At 48.4% G+C, this 25,271-nt stretch overlaps 1 protein-coding gene across 1 annotated transcript in view; it reads right to left on the bottom strand.

Annotated features, from left to right (window-relative positions):
- The window catches only part of LOC140420429 (uncharacterized), a 131,573-nt gene that overhangs the window by 37,364 nt on the left and 68,938 nt on the right, over positions 1-25,271 (bottom strand). The window contains 1 exon segment of the mRNA XM_072504434.1: positions 11,746-12,737. Within this exon segment, the coding sequence (XP_072360535.1) occupies positions 11,746-12,737 (992 nt within the window).

Raw genomic sequence — 25,271 nt, 5'->3', positions numbered from 1 at the left:
TGCGCCTATCTTCCCGCCATCACCTTTCTGGCGCGGGAACAAGGACAGTAAGCCCCGTATTCTCTATAGTTGTCCCGCCCCTTGTGGCGCAGCTCCCTCTACCGCCCCACTCCCATTCCCCATCCTCCGCCTATGTCTCTTCTTTCCCCCCACCGGCGCCCACATTTCTTAGTGTCCCCCCCTTCCCAATTCACATCCCTATATACATTGACAGTGTCATTTCCCCTCTAACATCAGTCCCTCAGTTCCGATCCAGTTTCTCGTTTTTAATAAAGGTCCATGCTTCTTCTGCCGTTTCGAAGTAGTGATGTCTCTCCTGGTACGTGACCCATAGTCGCGCTGGCTGCAGCATCCCGAACTTCACCTTCTTCTTGTGTAGCACCTCCTTGGCTCGATTAAAACTCGCCCTCCTTCTCGCCACCTCCGCACTCCAATCCTGGTACACCCGTACCACCGCATTCTCCCATCTACTACTTCGTACCTTTTTGGCCCATCTCAGAACCACTTCTCTACCATTGAAGCGATGAAATCGCACGATTGTCACCCTAGGTGGTTCTCCCGCCTTTGGTCTCCTCGCAGGGACCCGATGAGCCCCCTCCACTTACAAGGGGCCCGAGGGGGCCTCAGCTCCCATCAGCGAGCTTAGCATCGTGCTCACGTAAGCCCCGCAGTCCGCTCCTTCCACTCACTCGGGGAGACCCAGGATCCGAAGGTTCTTTCTCCGTGCTCTATTTTCTAGGGCTTCAATTCTTTCAATGCACTTTTTGTGGAGCGCCTCGTGCGTCTGCGTTTTGACCGCCAGGCCCAGGATCTCGTCTTCGTTATCCGTCACCTTCTGCTCCACCACGCGGAGCTCCGTCTCCTGGGTCTTTTGTGCCTCCTTAAGCCCCTCAATTGCCTGTAGCATCGGGGTCAGCACCTCCTTCTTAAGTAGCTCCACACACCGTCTTAAAAATTCGTCTTGGTCGGGCCCCCATGTCGCCTAGGCTTTCTCCGCCGCCATCTTGCTCCTTTTTCCTCCTGTCCCTATCCTCAAGGATTCTTCGTGATGTAGCCGCCGCCGCCGATATTTTTCTCTTTCGTTGGCGGGGACTCCCTGTTATCTCACCCCACACCGGGTTCCGTCTTGAAAAAATTCCCCGCTGGGGCTCTTAAAAGAGCCCGAAGGTCCGTTTGAGCTGGAGCCGCCGAAACGTGCGGCTTAGCTGGGCATCGCCGTAACCGGAAGTCTCGAAAGTGATGGGTTTTGACGAGATCCCTGGTCGTACACCCAGATCCTGCACGGACCAACTGGCAGGTGTGTTCGCGGACATCCTCATCCTGTCCTTACTCCGTTCCGAGGTTCCCACCTGTTTCAAGACTACCATCCGGTGGCCTTGACATTGATCATTATGAAGTGCTTCGAGATGCTGAATACATCAACTCCATACTCCCAGCATTCCTTGATCCACTGCAATTCGCATACCACCATAACCGGTCCGCAGCAGACACCATCTCCCTGGCCCTATACTCGCCCCTGGATCATCTTGACCACAAGGTCTCCTACGTCAGACTCCTATTCATTGACTACAGCTCCACCTTTTTTAAAAAAAATATTTTATTGAAAACTTTTGGCCAACCATCACAGTACATTGTGTATCCTTTACACAGTAATATCACAATATAAATAACAATGGCCAGTTTTATAAACAAGAAATAAATAATATATAAACAAAAAAACAAAACTAAATGGCAACTGCCTTGTCCCAAATAAATATTCTCCAAAAATATGTTTTCACCGTCCAATATACAATTATCTATAACAACAACCTATACATATTATACTTATATACTTATATATTAACATCCCTGAGAATCCCTCTGGTTCCTCCCCCCCCCCTTCCCCCCTCCCCCCCCCGGGTTGCTACTGCTGTCATCTTCTTTTCCATTCCCTCTATCTTTCTGTGAGGTATTCGACGAACGGTTGCCACCGCCTGGTGAACCCTTGAGCCGATCCCCTTCGGACAAACTTAATCCGTTCCAGCTTTATAAACCCTGCCATGTCATTTATCCAGGTCTCCACACCCGGGGGAACAGCTCCACCTTCAACACCATAATCCCAGCCAAGCTCATATCGAAACTCCAAAATCCTGGGCTTTGCTCCTCCCTCTGCAACTGGATCCTCGACTTCCTAGTACATAGACCACAATCAGTAAGGATAAACAACAACACCTCCTTCATGATAGTCTTCAATACCGGGGCCCCACAAGGCTGCGTACTTAGCCCCCTACTACACTCATGATACACACACGACTGTGTGGCAAAATTTGGCTCCCGCTCCATCTACAAGTTTGCTGATGACACAACGTAATGGTTCGGATATCAAACAACGATGAGACAGAGTCCAGGAGGGAGATAGAGAACCTAGTGGCATGGTGTAATGACAACAATATCTCCCTCAATGTCAGCAAAACTAAGGAGCTGGTCATTGACTTCCGGAAGCAAAATATTGTCCACACCCCTGTCTGCATTAATGGGGCTGAGGTGGAGGTGGTTAGCAGCTTCAAATTCCGAGTGGTGCACATCACCAGCATTCTGTCCCAGTCCACCCACATCGACGCTACGACCAAGAAACAGATACTTCCACAGGAAACAAAGGAAATTCAGCATGTCCACACCGATTGCCACATGGGTGGCATGGTTAGCACAGTTGTTAGCATTGTTGCTTCACAGCGCCAGCGTCCCAGGTTTGATTCCCGCTTGGGTCATTGTCTGTGCAGAGTCTGCACGTTCTCCCCGTGTCTGTGTGGGTTTCCTCCGGGTGCTCCGGTTTCCTCCCACAAGTCCCGAAAGACATGCTTGTCAGGTGAATTGGACATTCTGAATTCTCCCTCCGTGAACCCGAACAGGCGCCAGAGTGTGACGACTAGGGGATTTTCACATTAACTTCATTACAGCTTTAATGTAAGCCTACTTGTGGTAATTATGAAGATTATTATCATTGACTTTTACCAATTTTTACAGGAGCACCATAGAAAACATCTTATCTGGCTGCATCACAGCTTGTGTTATGGGCCAGGGTTTAGAAAACTCCAAAGTATATCATGGAGTTCACCTGACCTACAATTGTTTATTGATTTTGGTTCTGATGAGCACAAGGGCTGCCTTTCAGGGGTTATTCAACAGAGGCCTTCACCACTTTTAATCAAAACAAGCTTTATTCTACAAATTTAGTTACCATTTTATAAGCACACACAGTAAGCATTTTTATCAATTACAAGCATAAATACCCCACACAGCTACAGTAATCTATGTATAACCCTTAATAAATTCCCCCCTTTAACTGTTCCAATTTAATAACAAGATCCCATAAACCAGTACCTCCTTTTCAAAGGTGTGGCCCAGCACACAGCACTCAAGACCTGGTTTGGATGCTCTTGTTTCCTTTCCAAAACAACAGGTTTGAATTCCTTCCAGAAAGCAATTATTTCTTTTCAAGTTATCAAGCAGTCTGGAAACAGCTTTTAAAATGGAGATAGAGAGACAGGCCAAAATACTCCTCTTTCTGAGTACAGCAGCCAAAAATGTGAAAGCGAAAGCAAAAAACTCAGAGCCACAAAACAGCCCCAAACCAAAGCAGAAGTAAAACCAACTCCCAGAGCCACAGCCCAGATCCACCCAATGACATCACTGAAGCCATGTGATAAGACAAAAACATTTCTGAAAGGGACACTCCCATGACACTTGGTATGGCACTTGGTATGGCAACTGCTCAGCCCAAGACTGTAAGAAACTACAGAGAGTTGTGAACACAGCCCAGTCCCTCACACAAACCCGCCTCCCATCCATTGACTCTGTCTACACCTCCCGCTGCTTTGGGAAAGCGGGCAGCAAAATTAAAGACCCTTTCACCGAGGTTATTCTCTTTTCCAATCTCTTCCATTGGGCAGGTGATACAAAAGTCTGAGAACACGTAATAATAGATTCAAAACAGCTTCATTCCACTGTTACCAGACTCCTGAATGACCCGTATACTTCACCCGATGTCTACGTATTTAAATTGTGTATTTATCATATGTCCCATGTTTTGTCATGTATAAAATGACCTGTCTGTATTGTACGCAGAACAATGCGATTCACTGTACCTCGGTGCACGTGAATAAATTTAATCAGATCAAACTTTGTTCATTCTGACACTTGGTGAAGTGGGAGAGTCGGAGGGTTTCTTTCTGCTGGACTGGCTGATCTCACAACTTTGCTTCCAGTGGACCGATGCTCTTTGAGCCTGGGGGAGAGCACCTTTCTACTGAAATGATCCACAAAGGCTGGAGTACATTTATTTTATCCTGGATAGTAAAGAGTGTTATTCCCCCCCACTACAGGTGGATCTAAAAGAAACCAGATGGGTTTTTACAACTATCGACAATGCTTTCATGGTCATCGATGACTTTTAATTCCAGATTTTTAATTAATTTAAATTTCACCATCTGCCGAACCTGGATCCCTATTGCATTACCCTGGGTCTCTGGATTACTGGTCTGGCTATTGTTTTCCGAGATGTGTTTTGTGAGAGATGAAGTCACTATAGCCAATAAGTGAGTTATTTTCGAGTTGTTTCCTTTACGTCCTGTACTTTCCCACTAACTTACAGACAAAACAGCTGCAACTGTACGGTGTATAAACGTGTGTTATTGTAACTACTCCTTGAGATGCTTCGGTTCGCTGAAGCATTCCCTGCATGTTTGTAATAAAGATTCCCAAACTTTAACCAACTCTGGACTCTGAGTGACATTTGTCCCACAACAACCTGGTGTCAGGAACAGGATCCACTGACGGCTCTGATTAAAGGAAAGTCCCCGTGGACAGCAGATACCGGGGTAAGTATTGTTTGTTTTATACCACTCGTGTTTAGTTCAGTCTGACTGACCACTGGGGACTCCTCAAAACCTCAGGGAGCTGTTTCTGGTCTGTTTCTTTGACATTCATTCAATGTAATTTCAATAACTGGAACATTTCAGGCAGGGAATTGTCGGTTTTATACCAAGGATATGTTTGGGGGCGATACTGAAGTCCCCGTGAGCGAGAGGGTTTTGTAGCTGCCAAAATATGAGGGGATAAAGCCGTACGGGAGGTGAAACAGAAAGAGTTAGGCAGTTGGACAGAGTTTGGCGTGTGTTCAGAGGTCCCAGATAGGGGTCAGCCAGCATCATCACATCGATGGATCTGCACAGACAAGGTCCAACCGGATGGCACTTATAAGGCCCAAGGTGAGGTTAGTGGCGCGGGGATTTGAACAAGCTTTGCGAGATAAAGAGGTCAGAGTGGACTCGCCCACAGCGGGAAAGGTCATTTTGAAATTTCTTTGGCCCTTTTCGTGACATTTTCCCGGAACTTTCAGTCAAGAAACATAAAAGCTGCATTTGCGCTGGGGGATCACCTCCAGAGGGTCAGTGTTTCTGCAACCTCCTAAGGTGCCAGATGTATGGAAGACTTTGGAAGTTCAATAAGTTTGTCTATGTTTTGAACGATGTTTTGAACAATGTTTCAGAGTGTATGGCACTTCTCAGTTAGATCAGTTTTGTTCAAGTCGGGTTGTCTCTACCTGAAGGCAGAAGCTGCCGTGCTTTATTGGTACCATGGCAGGAAACTCTCGGGCATCTTTATGATGCATGTTGATGACTGCCTATGTGGTGGTACTAGTGAGTTCCAAACCAATGTTACTGACAGGATCAGAACAACATTTAAGGTTGGAGTCAGGCTTCTGGGACCTTTAAATAAATTGGATTGGAAATCGGGCAGTGTGGGTCTGACGTGACTTTACATCAACAATCTCACGGAGACAGTATGAACCCTGTCACAGTCAATGGGGCCGGGGCCTCACAGAAAGATGAAGATGTTTCCAAAGCTGGGACTGAGCTGCTGCAAAGTTGAATTGACGAATGGGGCCCACAGGCAAGGCCGGATACAAGTTTTGATGTCTTCGAGCTGAGTTCTGTAATGAAACGTCCAGAGGTCGAGGATATTTAACGGGCGAAGAAAACATTAAAAAATACAAGATGAAGAAATGTGCATTGAAATTTCCATCTTTGGGTGAGCTGCAAAATATAAAATGGATTTCTTTAGTGATGCCTCATTTGGATGAGCCTGGCTCAGTGTCTGTACACTGAGTGATGTTGAAGGATCTATTTCAGCAGAAGAACAGACAAACATTTCTCATTCTAAATTCAAAGGTCGATGATATTCAGCTGCCATGAATCGAGTGACTCTGTCACATCTTGATGTGATGTTTGGTGTGAAATTTCTGTCTGTAACTCCTCCCCTTCTAATATCCTGTAAAAGGACTTTACAAAAGCCATCACTGTTAGTGCAGGATACCCAAACGGAATGTGAAATTCGATCCTATTGTAAGATCTGGGTTTGGCTCCAATCTCAATTGTAACACTCAAATTACACGTCAGACTGTGTTGTGAAAGTTACCTGCAGTTCCTGACTAGTTACAGACCATTCCAGGTACAAGAATATTGTCACAGAATTTATTAAGTTAATTGTAATAAGTACAAAATCACAATAATTAACAAAAGCAGTGGATCAGTCCGTTCACTCTGGATCACCAGCTCGCAGCTTCCAGGTGACTGTGGAGCTGTCTCTTGTTCTGTTGACTGAAGTCTATCCTCTTACTTCATGTTGTGTTGGGCACTGAGCTCCAGAGAATTGTAGCTCATTAACCCTTTCTAGTACCTACCTCTACGCATGGCTGGTAATATCCTGTGGTTCTGATTGGCCCAAGCAGCCCATGATCAGTCCCTGATTGGTTAAATGGGATACGATCAATGTCTGATTGGTCTCTGAAGGATATCGGTCACCTTGCTGATGTGTGATGTTACTTTCTCATTGTGGTGTCACTTCCTCATGATTAACATTTGTCAGGCTCATCGTCCTAACTGATACCATAGCACCACTGAATCTCTAGAGTGCAGAAAGAGGCCATTCAGCCCCTCAAGTCTGCACCGGCCCTCTGAAAGAGCACCTTATCTAGGCCCACTCCCCCACCCTATCCCCATAACCCCACCTAACCTGCACATCTTTGGACTGTTGGAGGAAACTGGAGCACCCAGAAGAAACCCACACAGATACAGGGACAACGTGCAAACTCCACACAGACAGTGACGCAAGGCCAGAATTGAACCCAGGTCCCTGGTGCTGTGAAGAGGTTGTGATAGCCATTGTGCCACTGTGCTGAGATGATACATCTTCAGGTGTCATGTGTAACTTAGTGATTGCCAATGACTGAAGCAAGTTACTTAAATACAAATAACTGAAAGTGCACAAGATACACAAACTTAAACTAATACAGCAATTCCTACTGAACACAAAATAAATTTGTAACGGTGATCGGTGTGCTACAGTTCGAGCAGCAAGATACACGTTACAAAATATCATTTTCTGTTCATAAATTACATGTTCACAAGAAATAAAAGTCACAGAAACGACATAACTACAACACCATTACAGGAACTGATAAAACCACAATAATGCAGAAAATCTGTTGTACAATTTGAAGGAAAGTGACTCTTTTGCAATAAGTTAAAAAGCAAATACAATTTAAGACAGCATTTCTCTAGCATCGACACGTAGTAGTAATAATCACTTATTGTCACAAGTAGGCTTCAATGAAGTTACTGTGAAAAGCCCCGAGTCGCCACATTCCGGCGCCTGTTCGGGGAGCCGGTACGGGAATTGAACCCGCGCTGCTGGTCTTGTTCTGCATTACAAGCCAGCTGTTTAGTCAAATCCTGCAATAACAGAGATTCTCATTCATCATTAGTCTTGTGGTAAAACCATAAAATTAAACCTACTTTGGCCGAAGACAATATGGCACAAGTCACTTGTCAAGGACGAGTGCACCTGAATACAGAGACTCAGAGTGAGATACCGTATTGAGTGACTTGATTCATACACTTTGATTCGGTGATAACTGAACATAACTAAAACCGAACTATTAAAATGAATAAACATTGATTTACATAATAATCTTTATTGTCACAAGTAGGCTTGCATTAACACTGCAATGAAGTTACTGTGAAAAGCCCCTAGTCGCCATATTCCACCGCCTATTCAGGTACACAGAGGGAGAATTCAGAATGTCCAAATTACCTAACAGCACGTCTTTCAGGACTTGTGGGAGGAAACCGGAGCACCCGGACGAAACCCACGCAGATACGGGGAAAATGTGCATTATTATGATCACTGTTACATAGATGCTCCATCACCACGTATTTATTTATTAAGCCTGTCTCACTGCACATGGAGGTCTCGGATAGACTGCTCACTGGTTGGCTCCAGAAGGAACTGCTCCAAGAAATTCTCCCCAAAAATCTTTATTAACCGATGTTCCAGGCTATCTCTGCCTATCTGACTCTCCCAATCTATATTCGATTAAAGTCACCCATGATTATTGTGGTACATTAATTACAAGCCTTATTTAATACTTCCTGTACACTCTACCTACAATGTAACTACTGTTAGGAGGCCCATTAACTACTCACATGAGACCTTGTAACTTATTATTTCTTATCTCGAGCAAAGCTGATTCCACACCCTGAACTGTCAGGCGAAGTTGATCTCTCAGTACTGAACTAATGTAGTCCTTAATGAACAGGAGCAATCCCATCATCTTTTCCGAGCTTCATGCATTCCAATATGTCAAATACCCTTCAACATTTAGATTCCAGCCTTGGTCACCTTTCAAACAAATCTCTGTAATGTCTATCAGGACACACATTTATCTCTATCCGTGCTGACAATTCTTTTTTTATAATTTAGAGTACCCAATTCATTTTTTCCAATTAAGGGGCAATTTAGCGTGGCCAATCCACCTACCCTGCACATCTTTGGGTTGTGAGGGTGAAACCCACGCAAACATGGGGAGAATGTGCAAACTCCACATGACAGTGACCCAGAGCCAGGATCAAACCTGGGTCCCCGGCGCCGTGAGGCAGCACTGCTAACCACTGCACCACCGTGCTGCCCCATCTGCGCTGACAATTCATCCAATCTCTGTCAAATGCTGCGTGCATTTTCAATCCATTTTCAGGGGTTCAATAATCCAATAGGGATTTCAAGTGAAACCTCTTCATCCAGCGAGTTGTGAGAATGTGAAACTCGCTACCACAGTGAGTGGTTGAGGTGAACAGCATGAATGCTGCATGAACAGCTGTATCTTGACAAGGGAGAAAGGAAGAGAAGGATATGCTGCTGGGGGGAGATGAAGAGGGGTGGGTGGAGGCTCACGTGGAGCATAAATACTGACAGAGACCAATTGAGCTGACTGGCCTGGCCCTGTGCTGTAGAATCAATGGAACAGAGACAAATGTATTTATTTTAGATCCACTTGATAAAACTTTTTTCTTGGGATGGAGGCATCACTGGCTGGGTCAGCATTTGTTACCCATTCATAATTGCCCTTGAACTGAGTGGCTTGCTAGGTCATTACAGTTAAGAGTCAACCACATCTGTGTGTCTCTGGAGTCACATGTGGGCCAGACCGTGTAAGGATGGCAGATTTCCTTCACTAAAGGACATTAGTAAAAAGATGGGTTTTTACAACAATCAACAATGATTTCATGGTCATCATTAGACTTTTAATTCCAAATTTTTATTGAATTCAAATTTCACCATCTGTCCTGGTGGGATTCGAACCCCAGAATAATTCCTGGGTCTCTGGATTACTAGTCCAGCGGCAATACCACTAGGCCACTGGCTCCCCCATACAATCCAGGATAAAATAAATGCAAAGTCATGAGACTGTCCAGAACGTACCTGTTGTATAGAACCTTGGTCAGACCGCAGCTGGAGGACTGTGTGCAGTTTTACTGCCCTTGTCGCCAGAGGGAAAGGGCAACAAAGGTTCACCAGACTTGTCCCGGGGATGGCAGGACTGCTCTTTGAGGAGAGATTGGGGAAATCTGACCTGTGTTCTCCAGAGTTTCAAATAATGAGAAGTGACCTCAATGAAACCTACAAAATCCATAAAGGAATAGACAGGGTGGGTACAGGTGAGGTGTTTCCCCTGGTTGGAGAGTCTGGAACCAGGGGACACAATTTCAAAATAAGGGGGAAGCCACTTAGGACGGGTCTTGGAGGAGACATTTCTTTACTCCGAGGGTTGTGAATCTTTGGAATTCTCTATCCCAGAGGGCTGTGGGAGCTCAGTCACTGAGTGTGTTTAAAGTAGAGACTGACAGATATCTAAATACCAATAACACAAAGGGATATGGGGATAGTGTGGGGGGAAAGGCATTGAAGTGGTTGATCGGCCACGATCGTATTGAATGGTGGAGCAGGCTCGACGGGCTGAATGGCCAAGTCCTGCTCCAATCTTGCAAAGGTAGGTAGGTAAGTAAATTGTGAAGGGGACACAAGGAGATTACGAAGGGATATAGATAAGTTACGTGAGTGGGAGAAGATCTGGGAAATGGAGAACAACGTGGGAAAATGTGAAATTTTCCATGTTGGCAGAAAGAATAAAAAAGCTTTTTATCTAAATGGTGAGAGATTGCAGAGCTTTGAGATTCAGAGGGTTCTGGGTGTCTAAGAGCATGAATCACAAAAGGTGAGTATACAGGTACAGCAAGTAATTAGGAAAGCTAATAGAATGTTATTGTTTATTGTGGGGGAATTGAATACAAAAGTAGGTTATGCTTTTGTTAGCATGAATGAATCCAAAAGAATCCCTCGACATTCAGGTCTGCTTCAAACATCAAACAGTTTATTGTTGTAACACCGGCGGGGAGTAAGCCTCTGGGCAAAGGCAGATACCTCTCCATTGAACAAAGGGAATCATCACCATTTATACAATTTCAAATAGTTAGTCAGCCCAACTCAGCCGGACACGATCCAATCACAATGATTATAGATTGCACACATTGACTGGTAGATCCAATGAAAGTGGTTACTGGGCAGCAGGGAACTGCGTGATCAGCTCATGGACAGCTAAGGGGTTACTCATGAACTCATGATGCCTTCCAGACCACCTCATCGACCGTCCTTGGGTCTTGAGTATACATAACTCCCTTATCTTAACCCTGTTACTGGCTGGTACCATTGTCAGAATTCCGTAAGAGCATCCCCCTTTGTGAGAGAGAGCTGACTGGTGGTGATTTAATCTGAGGGTCACCACACCTCAGACGAGGGGCAATGTTGAGGAGGCAGGGCCTTCATGGATGACCTCAGCCGGTACGGAGTAGAACCCACGCTGTTGGTGTCGCTCAGTATCACAAACCAGCCATCCAGCCAACTGAGCTAACTAATCCCCTGAAATATTAGTTATTGCCTGTCTCCCATCACACCATTTAATGTTGTTTCTCAGTCCATGTCAGACAACCTGCCCCCATACCTTGATCATTGTCTTCTGCGAGAAACACAGAGATAAATTAAACAAAAGAACCATGTAATCTCCATGGCCCATCTCCATGGCAAGGTGGCATGCTTTAGGGGGATCCAAACAGAAATGGGAAGGAAACAGCTCCAATTTCCAAACCAACTTTCAATCTGTGATCCTTGTGAAATGCGAAACCAGGTATTCGCAACAAGGCTCGAAGAGCAACAGCCCACTGGAGTCAAAGTCGTGAGACCGGCCAGTCCAGCAGAGGAAACTCTCCAACCATCCCCATTGACCAACTGTCAGAATGAACAAAATGTAGTCCTGGATGTAATTGAGAGCAGAAACAATAACAGTAGAATCCAACCCCTGTAATCACTTGTGACCTTGTTTGTGTCTCAGCAGCTGCGATGAATCACTGAATCCCTTCCCACATTCAGAGCAGGTGAACAAACTCTCCCCAGTGTGAACTCGCTGATGTGCCTGCAGATGGGATAACTGAGTGAATCCCTTCCCACATGGAGAGCAGGTGAATGGCTTCTCCCCAGTGTGAACTCGCTGGTGTCTCTGTATGTTGGATAACCGAGTGAATCCCTTCCCACACTGAGAGCAGGTGAATGGCTTCTCCCCAGTGTGAACGCGACGGTGTGCCCGCAGGTTGGATAACAAAGTGAATCTATTCCCACACTGAGAACAGGTGAATGGTCTCTCCCCAGTGTGAACTTGCTGGTGTGTCTGCAGGCTGGACATATGAGTGAATGTCTTCCCACACTGAGAGCAGGTGAATGGCTTCTCCCCAGTGTGAACGCGCTGGTGTGTCTGCAGGTGGGATAACCGAGTGAATCTCTTCCCACACTGGGAGCAGGTGAACGGCCTCTCCCCAGTGTGAACTCGTTGGTGTGTCTGCAGGTTGTCTAACCGAGTGAATCCCTTCCCACACTGAGAGCAGGTGAATGATCTCTCCCCAGTGTGAACTCGCTGGTGTATCTGCAGACTGATCAACTGAGTGAATGCCTTCCCACACTGAGAGCAGGCGAACGGCTTCTCCCCAGTGTGAACTCGCTGGTGAATCTGCAGGTGGGATAACTGAGTGAATCCCTTCCCACACGGAGAGCAGGTAAACGACCGCTCCCCAGTGTGAACTCGCTGGTGTATTTGCAGGTTGGATGAGGAAATGAATCCCTTCCCACACTGAGAGCAGGTAAACGGCCTCTCCCCAGTGTGAACTCGCTGGTGTATCTGCAGGTTGGATGAGGAAATGAATCCCTTCCCACACTGAGAGCAGGTGAACGGCCACTCGCCGGTATGAACTCGCTCGTGTATCTGCAGGCTGATCAACTGAATGAATCCCTCCCCACACTGAGAGCAGGTGAATGGCCTCTCTCCAGTGTGAACTCGCTGGTGTGTCCGCAGACTGGATAACTGACTGAATCCTTTATCACACTGAGCGCAGGTGAACGGCTTCTCCCCGGTGTGAACTCGCTGGTGTGTCTGCAGGTCAGAATACTGAGTGAATCCCTTCTCACACTGAGAGCAGGTGAATGGCCTCTCCCCAGTGTGAATGCGTCGATGAATCTCCAGCGCAGATGGGACTCTGAATCCCTTCCCACAGTCCCCACATTTCCATCGTTTCTCCATATTTTGGGTCTCCTCGTGTCTCTCCAGACAATCAGTTGACGCCTTGTTCACACACAGAACACGTGTACGGTCTCTCCACACTGTGAATGGTGTGATGTTTTTTCAGGCTGTGTATCTGGTTAAAGCTCTTTCCACAGTCAGTGCTCTGGAATACTCTCACTCGGGTGTGTGTGTCTTGGTGCTTTTCCAGTCATACTGATGTTTAAAATCTTCTCAAGTTGACAGACGAGGCAAACATTTCTCCTTCTAGATTCAAAGTCCGATGATGTTCAGGCCCTGATGAATCAAGTGACTCAGTCTGATCGAGACGTTTAGTTTGAGATATCTGTCTGTAATTCCTCCTTTTCTAATATCCTGTAAAAACAATTTACAACAGACATCAGTGTCAGTACAGAACAGAAATTAAGAACGGACGGGGACTTTGGTTGCGACATGTCGGGAGCGGCCGCATATGAGGCAGCTCTCATCCGGGGACTTTGTTTTCCATCTTTTTCACTCTGTATTTGAGGGGGTTTGGGGATATTTCAAATTCGTCAATGGGATAAAGCTCCCATACTGTGGCAATGTCCAAGAACCAGGTTTGAAGAAGCCAGCGAGCAAATCTGTTTCAGATTCTTTTCCAGGCTCATTGGAAACAAAATGGCGGCACCCCCTGCCGAAGCGAAAGTTATATTTTCTTCAGTTGAGATGCTCATGGGCATCTTAGCAACAGCCGACTATCACCGAGGATCTCCATATATCAATCGAGGAGCCCCCAGCTCCTATTCGATTGATATTGGCAAAAATGGACGAAACGGTAAAGGGTTGCAGGGCACAGGGCAGCTCTTTCGATGAAGTGTGGAGTGAGACTGTACAGGGTCAACACAACCTCCTCGTGTGTTAGGTGGAGCTCGACTCAGTTCAAGGTGGTGCACAGGGCACATCTGACTAGGACTAGGGTTGTGTGGTTTTGTTCTCGGGGGTGGCAGACAGGTGAGCTTGGTGTTCTCGGGTCCGGCGAATCATAAAAGGTACCATCTTTTTAACCAGACAAATAAATGTGTCAAGCTGAGGGAGCAAAGGATGTCAATGTTTTTAAGAGAGGGAGAGAGAGACCTGGGCCAAGCTTTGCAGAGTCTGCACCCTCCCTGGATTCACTTCCTTTCCCTTCAGTTGCTGCAAGTGACCAATTGAAATCAGAATGAGAAAATAAATGGAAAGGGGGAGAAAATAAAGTGTTTTACTCACAGATGTTGGAGACAAGAGGAAGTATCAGTCTGGGTAAAGCTCAATATTCATTCACACAAAGCCCGTGCTCAGAATGGCAGGAGGGCCAAAGTCCTTCCGGTGGCCCACTCTTTCCATTGGTCAGCATTTCAGCGGGAAGTCAGTGGGTGGGCTCTTCTCTGCACATGCGCATTACTGGTTGACGCATGCGGCATTGACGGTGTTTGGAGCATGCGCATTCGGATTAATGGGCCTGTTCGTTTTGGAGAGCCCGAGCGAAGTGGGTGGGAGGATTTGGAAATACTCTGTGGAGCCGCAAAATCCTGATGAATAGTTGTCAGCTCCCTGATTCTGGTTCAGGAAATTCTTTCCCAGGTCCAGGCTCAAGTTAATGCCCAAATTAATTGATGGGGAGGGGAAAACAATAATGTTAGACCCCGCCCCTCATTCACTCTGACTGGCTGAAAGACCGAGCGGCTGTCTCCGTCCTCCAGCCCCGCCCCTCATTCTTTCTTGATTGGCTGGAGGACCGAGCGACCGTCTCCGTCCTCCAGCCCCGCCCCTTATTCTCTTGATTGGCTGGAGGACCAGGCGGCTCTCTGAGTTCTCCAGATCCGCCCTTCATTCACTCTGCGTGCTGGAGGACCAGGCGGCACTCAGTCCTCCAGTCCCGCCCCTCATTCACTCTGATTGACTGGAGGACCAGGCGGCACTCAGTCCTCCAGTCCCGCCCCTCATTCACTCTGATTGACTGGAGGACCAGGCGGCACTCAGTCCTCCAGTCCCGCCCCTCATTCACTCTGATTGACTGGAGGACCAGGCAGCTCTCAGTCCTCCAGTCCCGCCCCTCATTCACTCTGATTGGCTGGAGGACCAGGCGGCTCTTAGTCCTCCAGCTCCGATTCCGTTACCTGGAGACTGGGCCGCAGATCCCCGAGGTAACGTCTCAAAATTCCGGCTCCAAAATCACACCCTGGCGAGTAGGCCGTGAATCCCCAAGGAAAGGTTTTTTCATTCAGCTCCGAAAATCCGGACCTCTCAGTCCACTCCCTGGAAACTAGGCCGTGAATCCCCGAGGAAAGGTCTTTATACTGACTGCACCGAGACTCTGCCCCTCCAAGTCCGCTCCCTGAAGACAGGGAGAAAGAGGCGTCAGAGACTCGGTATTGGGGAATGAGAGAGGAAAGAATGTTCTCCAGGAACTAGAATTGTCTGTTCTGAATTTCTATCCTGTGCTGACAGTGATGTCTTTTGTAAACTCCTTTTACAGGATATGAGAAGAGGAGGAATTACAGACAGAAATCTCAAACGTAACGTCTCGATCAGACAGAGTCACCAGATTCCCTGGGATCTGACTATCATCAGGCTTTGAATCTAGAAGGGAAGCCCCCCCCCCCCCCCCCCCCACTGAATGAATCAACATTGCGCCATTCACAGCGGGGAGTGACACGTGTGAACGAGACTTCCAACTAACTTTCTGACCTGGGGAGACACAAAACATGGCGAAACCATGGATATGTGGGGACTGTGGGAAGGGATTCAATGCACCATCTCAACTTGAGATTCATCAACGCAGTCACACAGGGGAGAGGCCGTTCACCTGTGCTCAGTGTCGGAAGGGATTCACTGTGTTATCCCGCCTACAGACACACCAGCGAGTTCACACTGGGGAGAGGCTGTTCAACTGCTCAGGGTGGGAAGGGATTCACTCAGTTATCCCATCGACAGACACACCAGCGAGTTCACACTGGGCATAAGCCATTCAACTGTTCAGTGTGGGAAGTGATTCACTCAGTTATCTCATCTGCGGAGACATCAGCAAGTTCACACTGGGGAGAGGCTGTTCACCAGCTCTCAGTGTGGAAATAAATTCTCTGAGTTATCCAGCCTGCAGACACACCAGTGAGTTCACACTGGGGAGAGGCCTGAGAAAGATTGAAAACAAAGTCCCCGGATGAGAGCTGCCTCATATGCGGCCGCTCCCGACATGTCGCAACCGAAGTCCCCGTCTGTTCTTAATTTTTGCTGTACTGACACTGATGTCTTTTGTAAATTGTTTTTACAAGATATTAGAAAAGGAGGAATTGCAGACAGATATCTCAAACTAAACGTCTCATCAGACTGGGTCACTCGATTCATCAGGGCCTGAACGTCATCGGACTTTGAATCTAGAAGGAGAAATGTTTGCCTCGTCTGTCAGCTTGAGAAGATTTTGAACATCAGTACGACTGGAAAAGCACCAAGACACACACACCCGACTGAGAGTGTTCCAGAGCACTGACTGTGGAAAGAGCTTTAACCAGTTACACAGCCTGAAAAAAATCATCACACCATTCACAGCGGGGAGAGACCGTACACGTGTTCTGTGTGTGAACAAGGCGTCAACTGATTGTCCGCCCTGGAGAGACACGAGGAGACCCAAAATATGGAGAAACGATGGAAATGTGGGGACTGTGGGAAGGGATTCAGAGTCCCATCTGCGCTGGAGATTCATCGACGCAGTCACACTGGGGCGAGGCCCTTCACCTGCTCTCAGTGTGAGAAGGGATTCACTCAGTATTCTGACCTGCAGACACACCAGTGAGTTCACACCGGGGAGAGGCCGTTCACCTGCTCTCAGTGTGGGAAGGGATTCATTTCCTCATCCAACCTGCAGATACACCAGCGAGTTCACACTGGGGAGAGGCCGTTCACCTGCCCTCAGTGTGGGAAGGGAGTCACTCAGTTATCCCACCTGCAGTCCCCACATATCCACGGTTTCTCTCACCTGTGGAGACATCAGCGAATTCACACTGGGGAGAGGCTGTTCACCTGCTCTCAGTGTGGAAATAAATTCTCTGAGTTATCCAGCCTGCAGACACACCAGCGAGTTCACACTGGGGAGAGGCCGTTCACCTGCTCTCCGTGTGAGAAGGCCATCACCACGTTATCCAACCTGCGGAAACACCAACGAGTTCACACCAGGGAGAATTAACTCAGTTGGCTGGATGGCTGGTTTGTGATGCAAACGACTCCAACATCAGGGGTTCAACTCCCGTACCGGCTGAGGTTATCCATGAAGGCCCCACCTTTTCAACATTGCCCCTTGCCTGAGGTGTGGTGACCGTCAGATTCAATCACCACCAGTCAGCTCTCTCTCTCTCAGAGGGCAAAGCAGACTCTGGTCCTCTGGGACTTTGGCGACTCTTATTTCACACAAATACAACAAACATAGATTCCTTTAAGGAGCAAAAATCCAACAGGAAAAGTGATGCAACCGTGGCTAACAAGAAATGTTAAAGATTCCATTAGATCAATGGAGGAGACTCATAAAGTGGCCAAAATAGTCATAAGCCTGAGGATTGAGAACTTGTTTGAGAATTCAGCAAAAGAGGATCAAGAAACTGATAAAGAGAAAATAGAATTTGAGAGCGATAAACATAAAAAACGACTGGAAAAGCTCCTATAGGAATGTGAAAAGGAAAAGATTAGCAAAGACCAATGTGGGTCCATTCCAGGCAGAGACAGGAGTGTTTTTTTTTTAAATTTAGAGTACCCAATTCATTCTTTCCAATTAAGGAGCAATGTAGAGTGGCCAATTCACCAACTCTGGACTTCCGGTGGCGGCTATGTAGGGAGACTTCCGGTGGCGGCTATGAAGGAGTAAGTTGCACATTTGGTGGCTCCCGCTCTGGTTGGACTTTTCCCCTGGACTTTTCTCTGGTTTTAAACGGTAAATTAAAAGGCTGAATCAACTGGGCACCGTTTCCACGTATTCGTGTATGGAGCAAAGAACCAGAAGTGCACGAAAATTCAGAAATAAAAAGTTAGCCAAGAGCTGTGTTGAAGCTGCAGCAGGAGACAGCATGGCCGAGGACCGGACGCCTGGGGTGGCGGCGCTGCAACCATCGGAGCAGTTGATGCAGGTCATCCAGGATGGTTTCGGGGTATAAGCTCAATATGGGGAAGAGCAAGATGTTTGTGGTCCAGGCGAGAGATCAGGAGAGACGACTGCGGGATCTGCCATTCAGATAGGTAGGGGACAGTTTCAGGTACCTAGGTATCCGAGTGGCGATGGATTTGCGACTAAATAGAATTTGGCCCGGCTGGAGGATCAGATGAAGGAAGGGATCCGGAAATGGGATGCGCTCCCGGTGTCTCTGGCGGGCAGAGATTAAACGGTAAAAATGACGGTCCTCCCAAGATTCCTATTCATTTTTCAATGCCTCCCCATCTTCATCCCGCAGTCCTTTTTTCAGCGGGTCAATCAAGTTATTGTGGGCTGTGTGTGTGTGTGGGGGGGGGGGGGGGGGTGGGCAGGTCCTCGCGGGTGAAGAGGGCAATGCTTGAGTGGAGTCAGGGGGATCGTGAGCTGGCGCTGCTGAATTTCAGCAGTTATTATTGGGCGGCTAACATAGCCATGGTGAGGAGGTGACTGGTGGGGGGGAAGCCGGCGTGGGTGCGCATGGAGGCAGCTTCTTGCAAGGGCACAAGTCTGGGGGCGTTGGTAACAGTGCCTCTGCCATTCCCGCCAGCGCGGTACTCCACCAGTCCAGTGGTGGTGGCGGCCTGAGAGTCTGGGGAGAGTGGAGGAGACATGTGGAAGCAGAGGGGGCATCGGTATGGTCCCCAATCTGCGATAATCACTGCTTTGCCCCGGGGAGGATGGACGGGGGGGTTCCGAATTTGGCGGAGAGCGGGGATCGAGAGGATGGGCGACCTGTTTATAGAGGGGAGTTTTCCGAGTATGAGGGCGCTGGAGGAGAAGTTTGCATTGGCGGGGGGAAATGAATTTCGATATCTGCAGGTGCGGGACTTTTTGCGGAAGCAGGTACCAACCTTCCCACTCCTGCCGCTGAGGGGGATTCAGGATAGGGTGGTTTCTAGAGGATGGATAGGAGAGGGAAGCGCCTCGGACATATATAAAGAGCTTATGGGATCGGAGGAGACGCAGACTGAGGAGCCGAAGCAAAAGTGGGAGGAGGAGCTGGGGGGTGAGTTAGAGGAGGGCCTTTGGGCAGACGCGTTGAGTCGGGTCAACACGACCGCAACATGTGCCCGGCTTGCCGGATCCAATTTAAGGCTGTTCACCGGCCCACATGACAGTGGCTCGGATGAGCAGATTCTTTGGGGTGGAGGACAGGTGTGCGAAATGCGCGGGGGGGCCAGTGAACCATGTCCACATGTTCTGGGCATGTCCAAGGCTATGGGGATTTTGGCAGGGGTTTGCCGACGTCATGGCCAAGGTATTAAATACGAGGGTGGCAATGAGTCCAGAGATGGCGATTTTCGGGTTGTCGCCGGATCCGGGAATCCAGGAGGAGAAAGAGGCGGATGTTCTGGCCTTTGCTTCCCTGGTAGCCCGGAGGCGGATATTACTGGCATGGAGGGACTCAAAGCCCCCGAAATCGGAGACCTGGCTTTTGGACATGGCTGGCTTCCTCTGCCTGGAGAAAATTAAGTTTGCCATGAGAGTCTCTGTTAGGGTTCACCCGGAGGTGGCAACCATTCGTCGACTTCGCGGAGAATTAATCGTCAGCAGAAGGGGGGGGGGGGAGGGGGTTAGGCTCGCGTAGATTAGGGGGGTAAGTAATTGTTGAACCTGTGGGAGAGGGAGGTGGTATTTGCACTAGGTTAATATTTTCCTTGTTATGTACATTGTTATTTTGTTGCTGTTACAATGCCAAAGAAATACCTCAATAAAATGTTTCTTTAAAATAAACGGGGGGGGGGTGTGGAAGGCCCCAGGGTGGCACCAAGTTGAGGTGGGGGGGGGGAGATTTCTGGGGGGTGGGGTGTAAGGATGTTGTGGCTGTTCGCTGTTGCCATGGTTATTTTGTGTTTTTCTTCTTTGTTAAGTATATATTTGAAAATGCCTCCAATAAAATATTTAAACAAAAAGAATCCCGCCGCCGGCGAATGGCGCGCCGCCGAGAACCACGCGGCTGGGGAACCGCAGAACCCCGCGCCCTATCTCTCTCGGTACATCCAGACCATCTAACTCGCCCTATCTCTGTTACCAATTCCAATCTCTGCAACGATCCCCATCAATCTCACATTTTCCTCCCACTAGAACCCTCCAGTTCTCTTTACGATCCACTAAACCTTCGCCCCTTCTGATCTGAGTTTGTCATTCAGAGGCTACATCCTATATCCTCCAGCTCCTACAACCCTTCCTATCTCTGTGACCTCCTCCAATCCCAAAACTATCCCTATTTCTCCAACCTCATTAAGAGGTATAACCCTGTTTATCGTTGTAATATTTTTCCGTTCCTACATCCCCTCCACCCTCCATAACACCCGTTAGCTCAACTCTTAGACAGCACATCAAATTACAGCAATCTCCTCCAGATGCTGCAACCCTAAAGCCCCTGCAACCCTCCCTTATCCCTGAAACCACTTTAACCCCCTCCAACCTCTTTTTTTTCTGTTAAATCCTCGATGCCCCCACAATGCACACAGTGCTGTAATCTTCCCCAGCCTCTAAAAATACTCACTATTGCTGTATCCCCTCAATTGCTCCCTTGTCTGATAATCCCAATAGCCATAAAACTCTCTCCATCCCAGTTACTGTGTTGAGACTCTTAATACCACCCCATGCCTGTTACCTTCTCTCAACTGTACAATTCTCCCTGTCTCTGTCACATCCTCCAGCCCCTACAACTCTCTCTATCTCTGTAGCTTCCTCCCATCCCTACAACGCTTCCTATCTCTGTAGCTTCCTCCCATCCCTACAACGCTTCCTATCTCTGTAGCTTCCTCCCATCTCTACAACGCTTCCTATCTTTGAAACCTCCTATTGATGTTACACCCCACCTGAACTTTCATACATCATACAGCCCCAACAACCTTCCCTATCTCTATTATAGTTCCCTCCCCTACAGTAAAGTAAGTAAGTCGCAATAGTTGCAGATGACCATAGGCTGCTTTCCCCTTTGAGGGGGAGAGCTAACTTGTGGTGATTTAACCTGAGGATTACCATACCTCAAGTGAGGGGCAACATTGAGAAGGAGGGACCTTCATGCACAACCCTACATCCCCCACAGCCCTCCCTCTGTCCCCAGTATCCTGCTATCCATATAGGTTTCCCTCTCTGTGTAAAAATTATTTTAGCCCCGACGACCCTCTCTATCTCTGTAACATTGTCTACCCCTACAACACTCCTGAATTCTGCAACCTCCTTCAGCCCCTGTGACCCTCCCTATCTCTGTAACCTCTGCTGTTCTCCTGCTGTGTTCTTCTCCTTTGTAGTTAATATAAACTCCGTATCCTTAAATCTGTCTCATCCGGTTCTGGTAACTTACCGATTTTCAGTAAATTCAGCCTATCAAATACCTCACTGTCAACGTTTAACCCATCAGTGTCTCGACTGCCTCCTTTTTCACTCTGGCTTGGACACCAAGTTGTTTTTTTAAATAAATTTAGAGTAGCCAATTATTTTTTACAATTAAGGGACAATTTATCACGGCCAATCCAACTACCCTGCACATCTTTTTTTGGGTTGTGGGGGTGGGACCCACACAGTCACTGCGAGAATGTGCAAACTCCACACGGACAGTGACCCGGGGCCGGGATCGAACCAGGGTCCTCGGTGCCGTGAGTCAGCAATGCCTTGGACACCAAGTTCTGTGGTAAAGGCAGATACTCGTTCGGTACCAGTCTCCCTCCCTTCATGTCTAAATCCCCTTTCAGTTCCACATTCAGCTCCATGCTCCTTTTACAGCTTTGGGAGCAAAATTAGTGAAGCAGATTATTATTTGAATGGGTGTAAATTGTGTGAGGTGGGTACTCAGCGAGAACTTGGTGTCCTCGTGCATCAGTCGCTGAAAGTAAGCGCACAGGTACAGAAGGCAGTAAAGAAGGCAAATAGTATGTTGGCCTTCATAGCGAGAGGATTTAAGGATTGGAATCGAGATGTTTTACTGCAATTGTATAGGGCATTGCTGAGGCCACACCTGGAATATTGTGCGCAGTTTTAGTATTCTTATCTGAGGAAAGATGTTCTTGCTGTGGAGAGAGTGCAGCGAAGATTTACCAGGCTGATCCCAGGGATGGCGGGACTGTCATATGAGGAGAGACTAAATCGGTTAGGATTAAATTCATTGGCGTTTAAAAGAATGAGAGAGGATCCCAAAGAAATTACAAAATTTTAACAGGATTAGACAGGGTAGATTCAGAAAGAATGTTCTCAATGGTGGGCGAGTCCAGAACTCGGGGTCCTAGTTTGAGGATAAGGGGTAAACCTTTTAGGACTGAGGTGAGGAGAAATTTCTTCACCCAGAGAGTGGGGAATCTGTGGAATTCGCCAACACAAAAAGTAGTTGAGGCCAAAAGGTAGTTGTGTAATTCAAGAGGAATTAGATATCGCTCTTGGGACTAAAGGGATAAAGGGATATGGGGAAAGCGGGATCAGAGTATTGAACTTGATGATCAGCCATGAGCATAATGAAGGGTGGAGCAGGCTCGAAGGGCTGAATGGCCTCCTCCTGCTTCTATTTTCTATGTTTCCACCCTGTCACTTTTTAGACGGCAATTGAAGTCTGTTGTATTGATTTGCATGCTCACTGGCAGTCTCCACCCACAGTATTTTGGCCTCGGAGAAGGCAGTGCTGTGAGCAGAATGTTCTCAGACCGAGGCAGTGGGTGGTGCGGTCACAGAGGCTCAGGCCCCAAACAGTAGTGACTGAGGCCGAGGCCATGAGCGGCTCAGTAATGGGATGGGGGGATGGGAGCAGTGCAGTCACAGAGGCCGTGGCCCTGAGCCGATTGGTGACAGAGGCCGAGGCTGTGAGTGGCTCAGTAATGGGATGGGGGGATGGGAGCAGTGCAGTCACAGAGGCTGTGGCCCTGAGCCGAATGGTGACGGAGGCTGAGGCCGTGAGCGGCTCAGTGGGGGGATGGGAGCAGTGCAGCCACAGAGGCCGTGGCCCTGAGCCGAGTGGTGACGGAGGCTGAGGCCGTGAGCGGCTCAGTGGGGGGATGGGAGCAGTGGAGCCACAGAGGCTGTGGCCCTGAGCCGAGTGGTGATGGAGGCTGATGCAGTGAGCAGAGCATTCATAAAATCTGAGTCTGTGAGCAGTGTGACCAAAGAACAGAGAAAAGTACAGCACAGGAACAGGCCCTCCAAGCCTGTGCCGAACATGCTGCCCGTCTAAACTAAAATCTTCTATACTTCCGGAGTCCGTATCCCTCTATTCCCATCCTATTCATATATTTGTCAAGATGTCCCTTAAACATCACGATCGCCCCTGCTTCCACCACCTCCTCCGGCAGCGAGTTCCAGGCATCCACTACCCTCTGTGTAAAACACTTGCCTCGTACATCTCCTCTAAACTTTGCCCCTCGCACCTTAAACCTATGCCCCCTAGTAATTGCCCCCTTTTTGTGAGGGCCAAGAAGAATCCAGCACGAGTTTCAAGGATACAAAGAAATAACATTTATTTACAATAACATAAATACACAACAGCAGCAACCTCACTTGCTGCTTACTCCATCCTGCTAGTTCCAAACTGGCCAGCTTTATTTATACAGGGAGTCTGCTAATGATTTCTCCGCCCCCCCTCATTGGGGAAGCTCATACTCCCACAGGCTTGTGGGATTGTCATTAGTCTCCAGCCAATGGTAAGCAGGCAGGTTATAACATCCCCCCCCACCCCCCTGCCAAAGTCCAAGGAATCCACCGAAGACCCTGGCGAAGGAGGGCGTCGGACTCGTTTTGCCGCAGGCCGGACACCATTCGAACGAGGCGCTGGATCGGGTGGCGTGTAACGAGACGGAGACCGGCGCTTCCATGATGAACGGCGTAACGGTTGTACATCCACGGCCCGTGTGCCCGAGGATTCCCCCTCTGATGCGTCCTGTGTCTCCATCTCGGAGTCAGAGTCTGCTGCCTCTGTCATCTCGGCGTCTCTATCTCCATACGGTTCTGTAACGACCTGCGCAGGCTTTGAGTGAGGCACCAGAGGAAGATTGTGAGGACCATTGTCTCTGGTCTCTGCGGCTGTAGAAATGAGCTCCGGGGGCGGGGAATCTTTGGAAGGGATAGTCTTCTGGACCGAACGTGGTCTACATGTTTGCGCTGGAGACGACCCTGGGCTTGCACCTGGTAAGATATAGGGCCCGTTTGGCGAAAGATTACGCCAGGGACCCACTGGGCACCACCAGCAAAATTGCGAACAAACGCTGGGTCACCGGATGCAAACTGCCGAATTGGCCGATGCCGAGAAAAACCCTGTCCCTGCCGTTCTTGTGTGCGGCGTACTTTTGGGCCAATGTCTGGGAAAACCATACTAAGGCGGGTGCGAAGTCTCCGGCCCATTAGGAGTTCTGCGGGAGCTACCCCAGTCATCGCATGGGGGGTGGTTCTATACGAAAACAAAAAGCGAGCCAGTCTCGTGTCCATTGACCCGGAAGACTGCTTCTATAGGCCTCGTTTGAATGTCTGCACTGCGCGCTCTGCCAACCCATTTGAAGCCGGGTGGTAAGGGGCAGTGTGGATATGGCGTATGCCGTTCATCTTAATGAACCTCGCAAACTCCTCACTGGTGAATGGAGTGCCGTTATCCGTGACCAGCACCTCGGGGAGGCCATGTGTACTAAAAGACAAACGCATCTTCTCAATTGTTGCGCAGGACGTTGTCCCCTGCATCTTATGCACCTCTAGCCATTTAGACTGGGCGTCGATTAATAGAAGGAACATGGATCCTTGAAAAGGGCCTGCAAAATCTGCATGCAAGCGTGCCCAAGGCCGCCCTGGCCATTCCCAGTGATGTAGGGGCACGGCCGGCTGAAGCTCCTGGCAAATGGAGCAGTTTTGGGCCACCTTCTCAATGTCGGTGTCGATGCCTGGCTACCAAACATAACTCCGGGCCAACATTTTCATTTTGGTCACACCTGGATGCCCATTGTGCAAGTCTCTTAGTATCAGTTCCTGTCCTTTTTCCGGCACAATCACACGCGTCCCCCACAAGAGGATGCCGTCTTCCACGCTGAATTCTGACAGCTTGGAGGAAAATGCCTGCAACTCACCTGGGAGCTGTCTCTGCTGCCCACCATACAGGACTATGTGTCGAACCTTTGACAGGACTGG

The sequence above is a fragment of the Scyliorhinus torazame genome, chromosome 5 (genome assembly GCF_047496885.1).
Source record: "Scyliorhinus torazame isolate Kashiwa2021f chromosome 5, sScyTor2.1, whole genome shotgun sequence".
NCBI lineage: Eukaryota > Metazoa > Chordata > Chondrichthyes > Carcharhiniformes > Scyliorhinidae > Scyliorhinus > Scyliorhinus torazame.
Note: the sequence above shows the minus strand (reverse complement) of the source record. Positions and strands in the feature narration are given on the sequence as shown.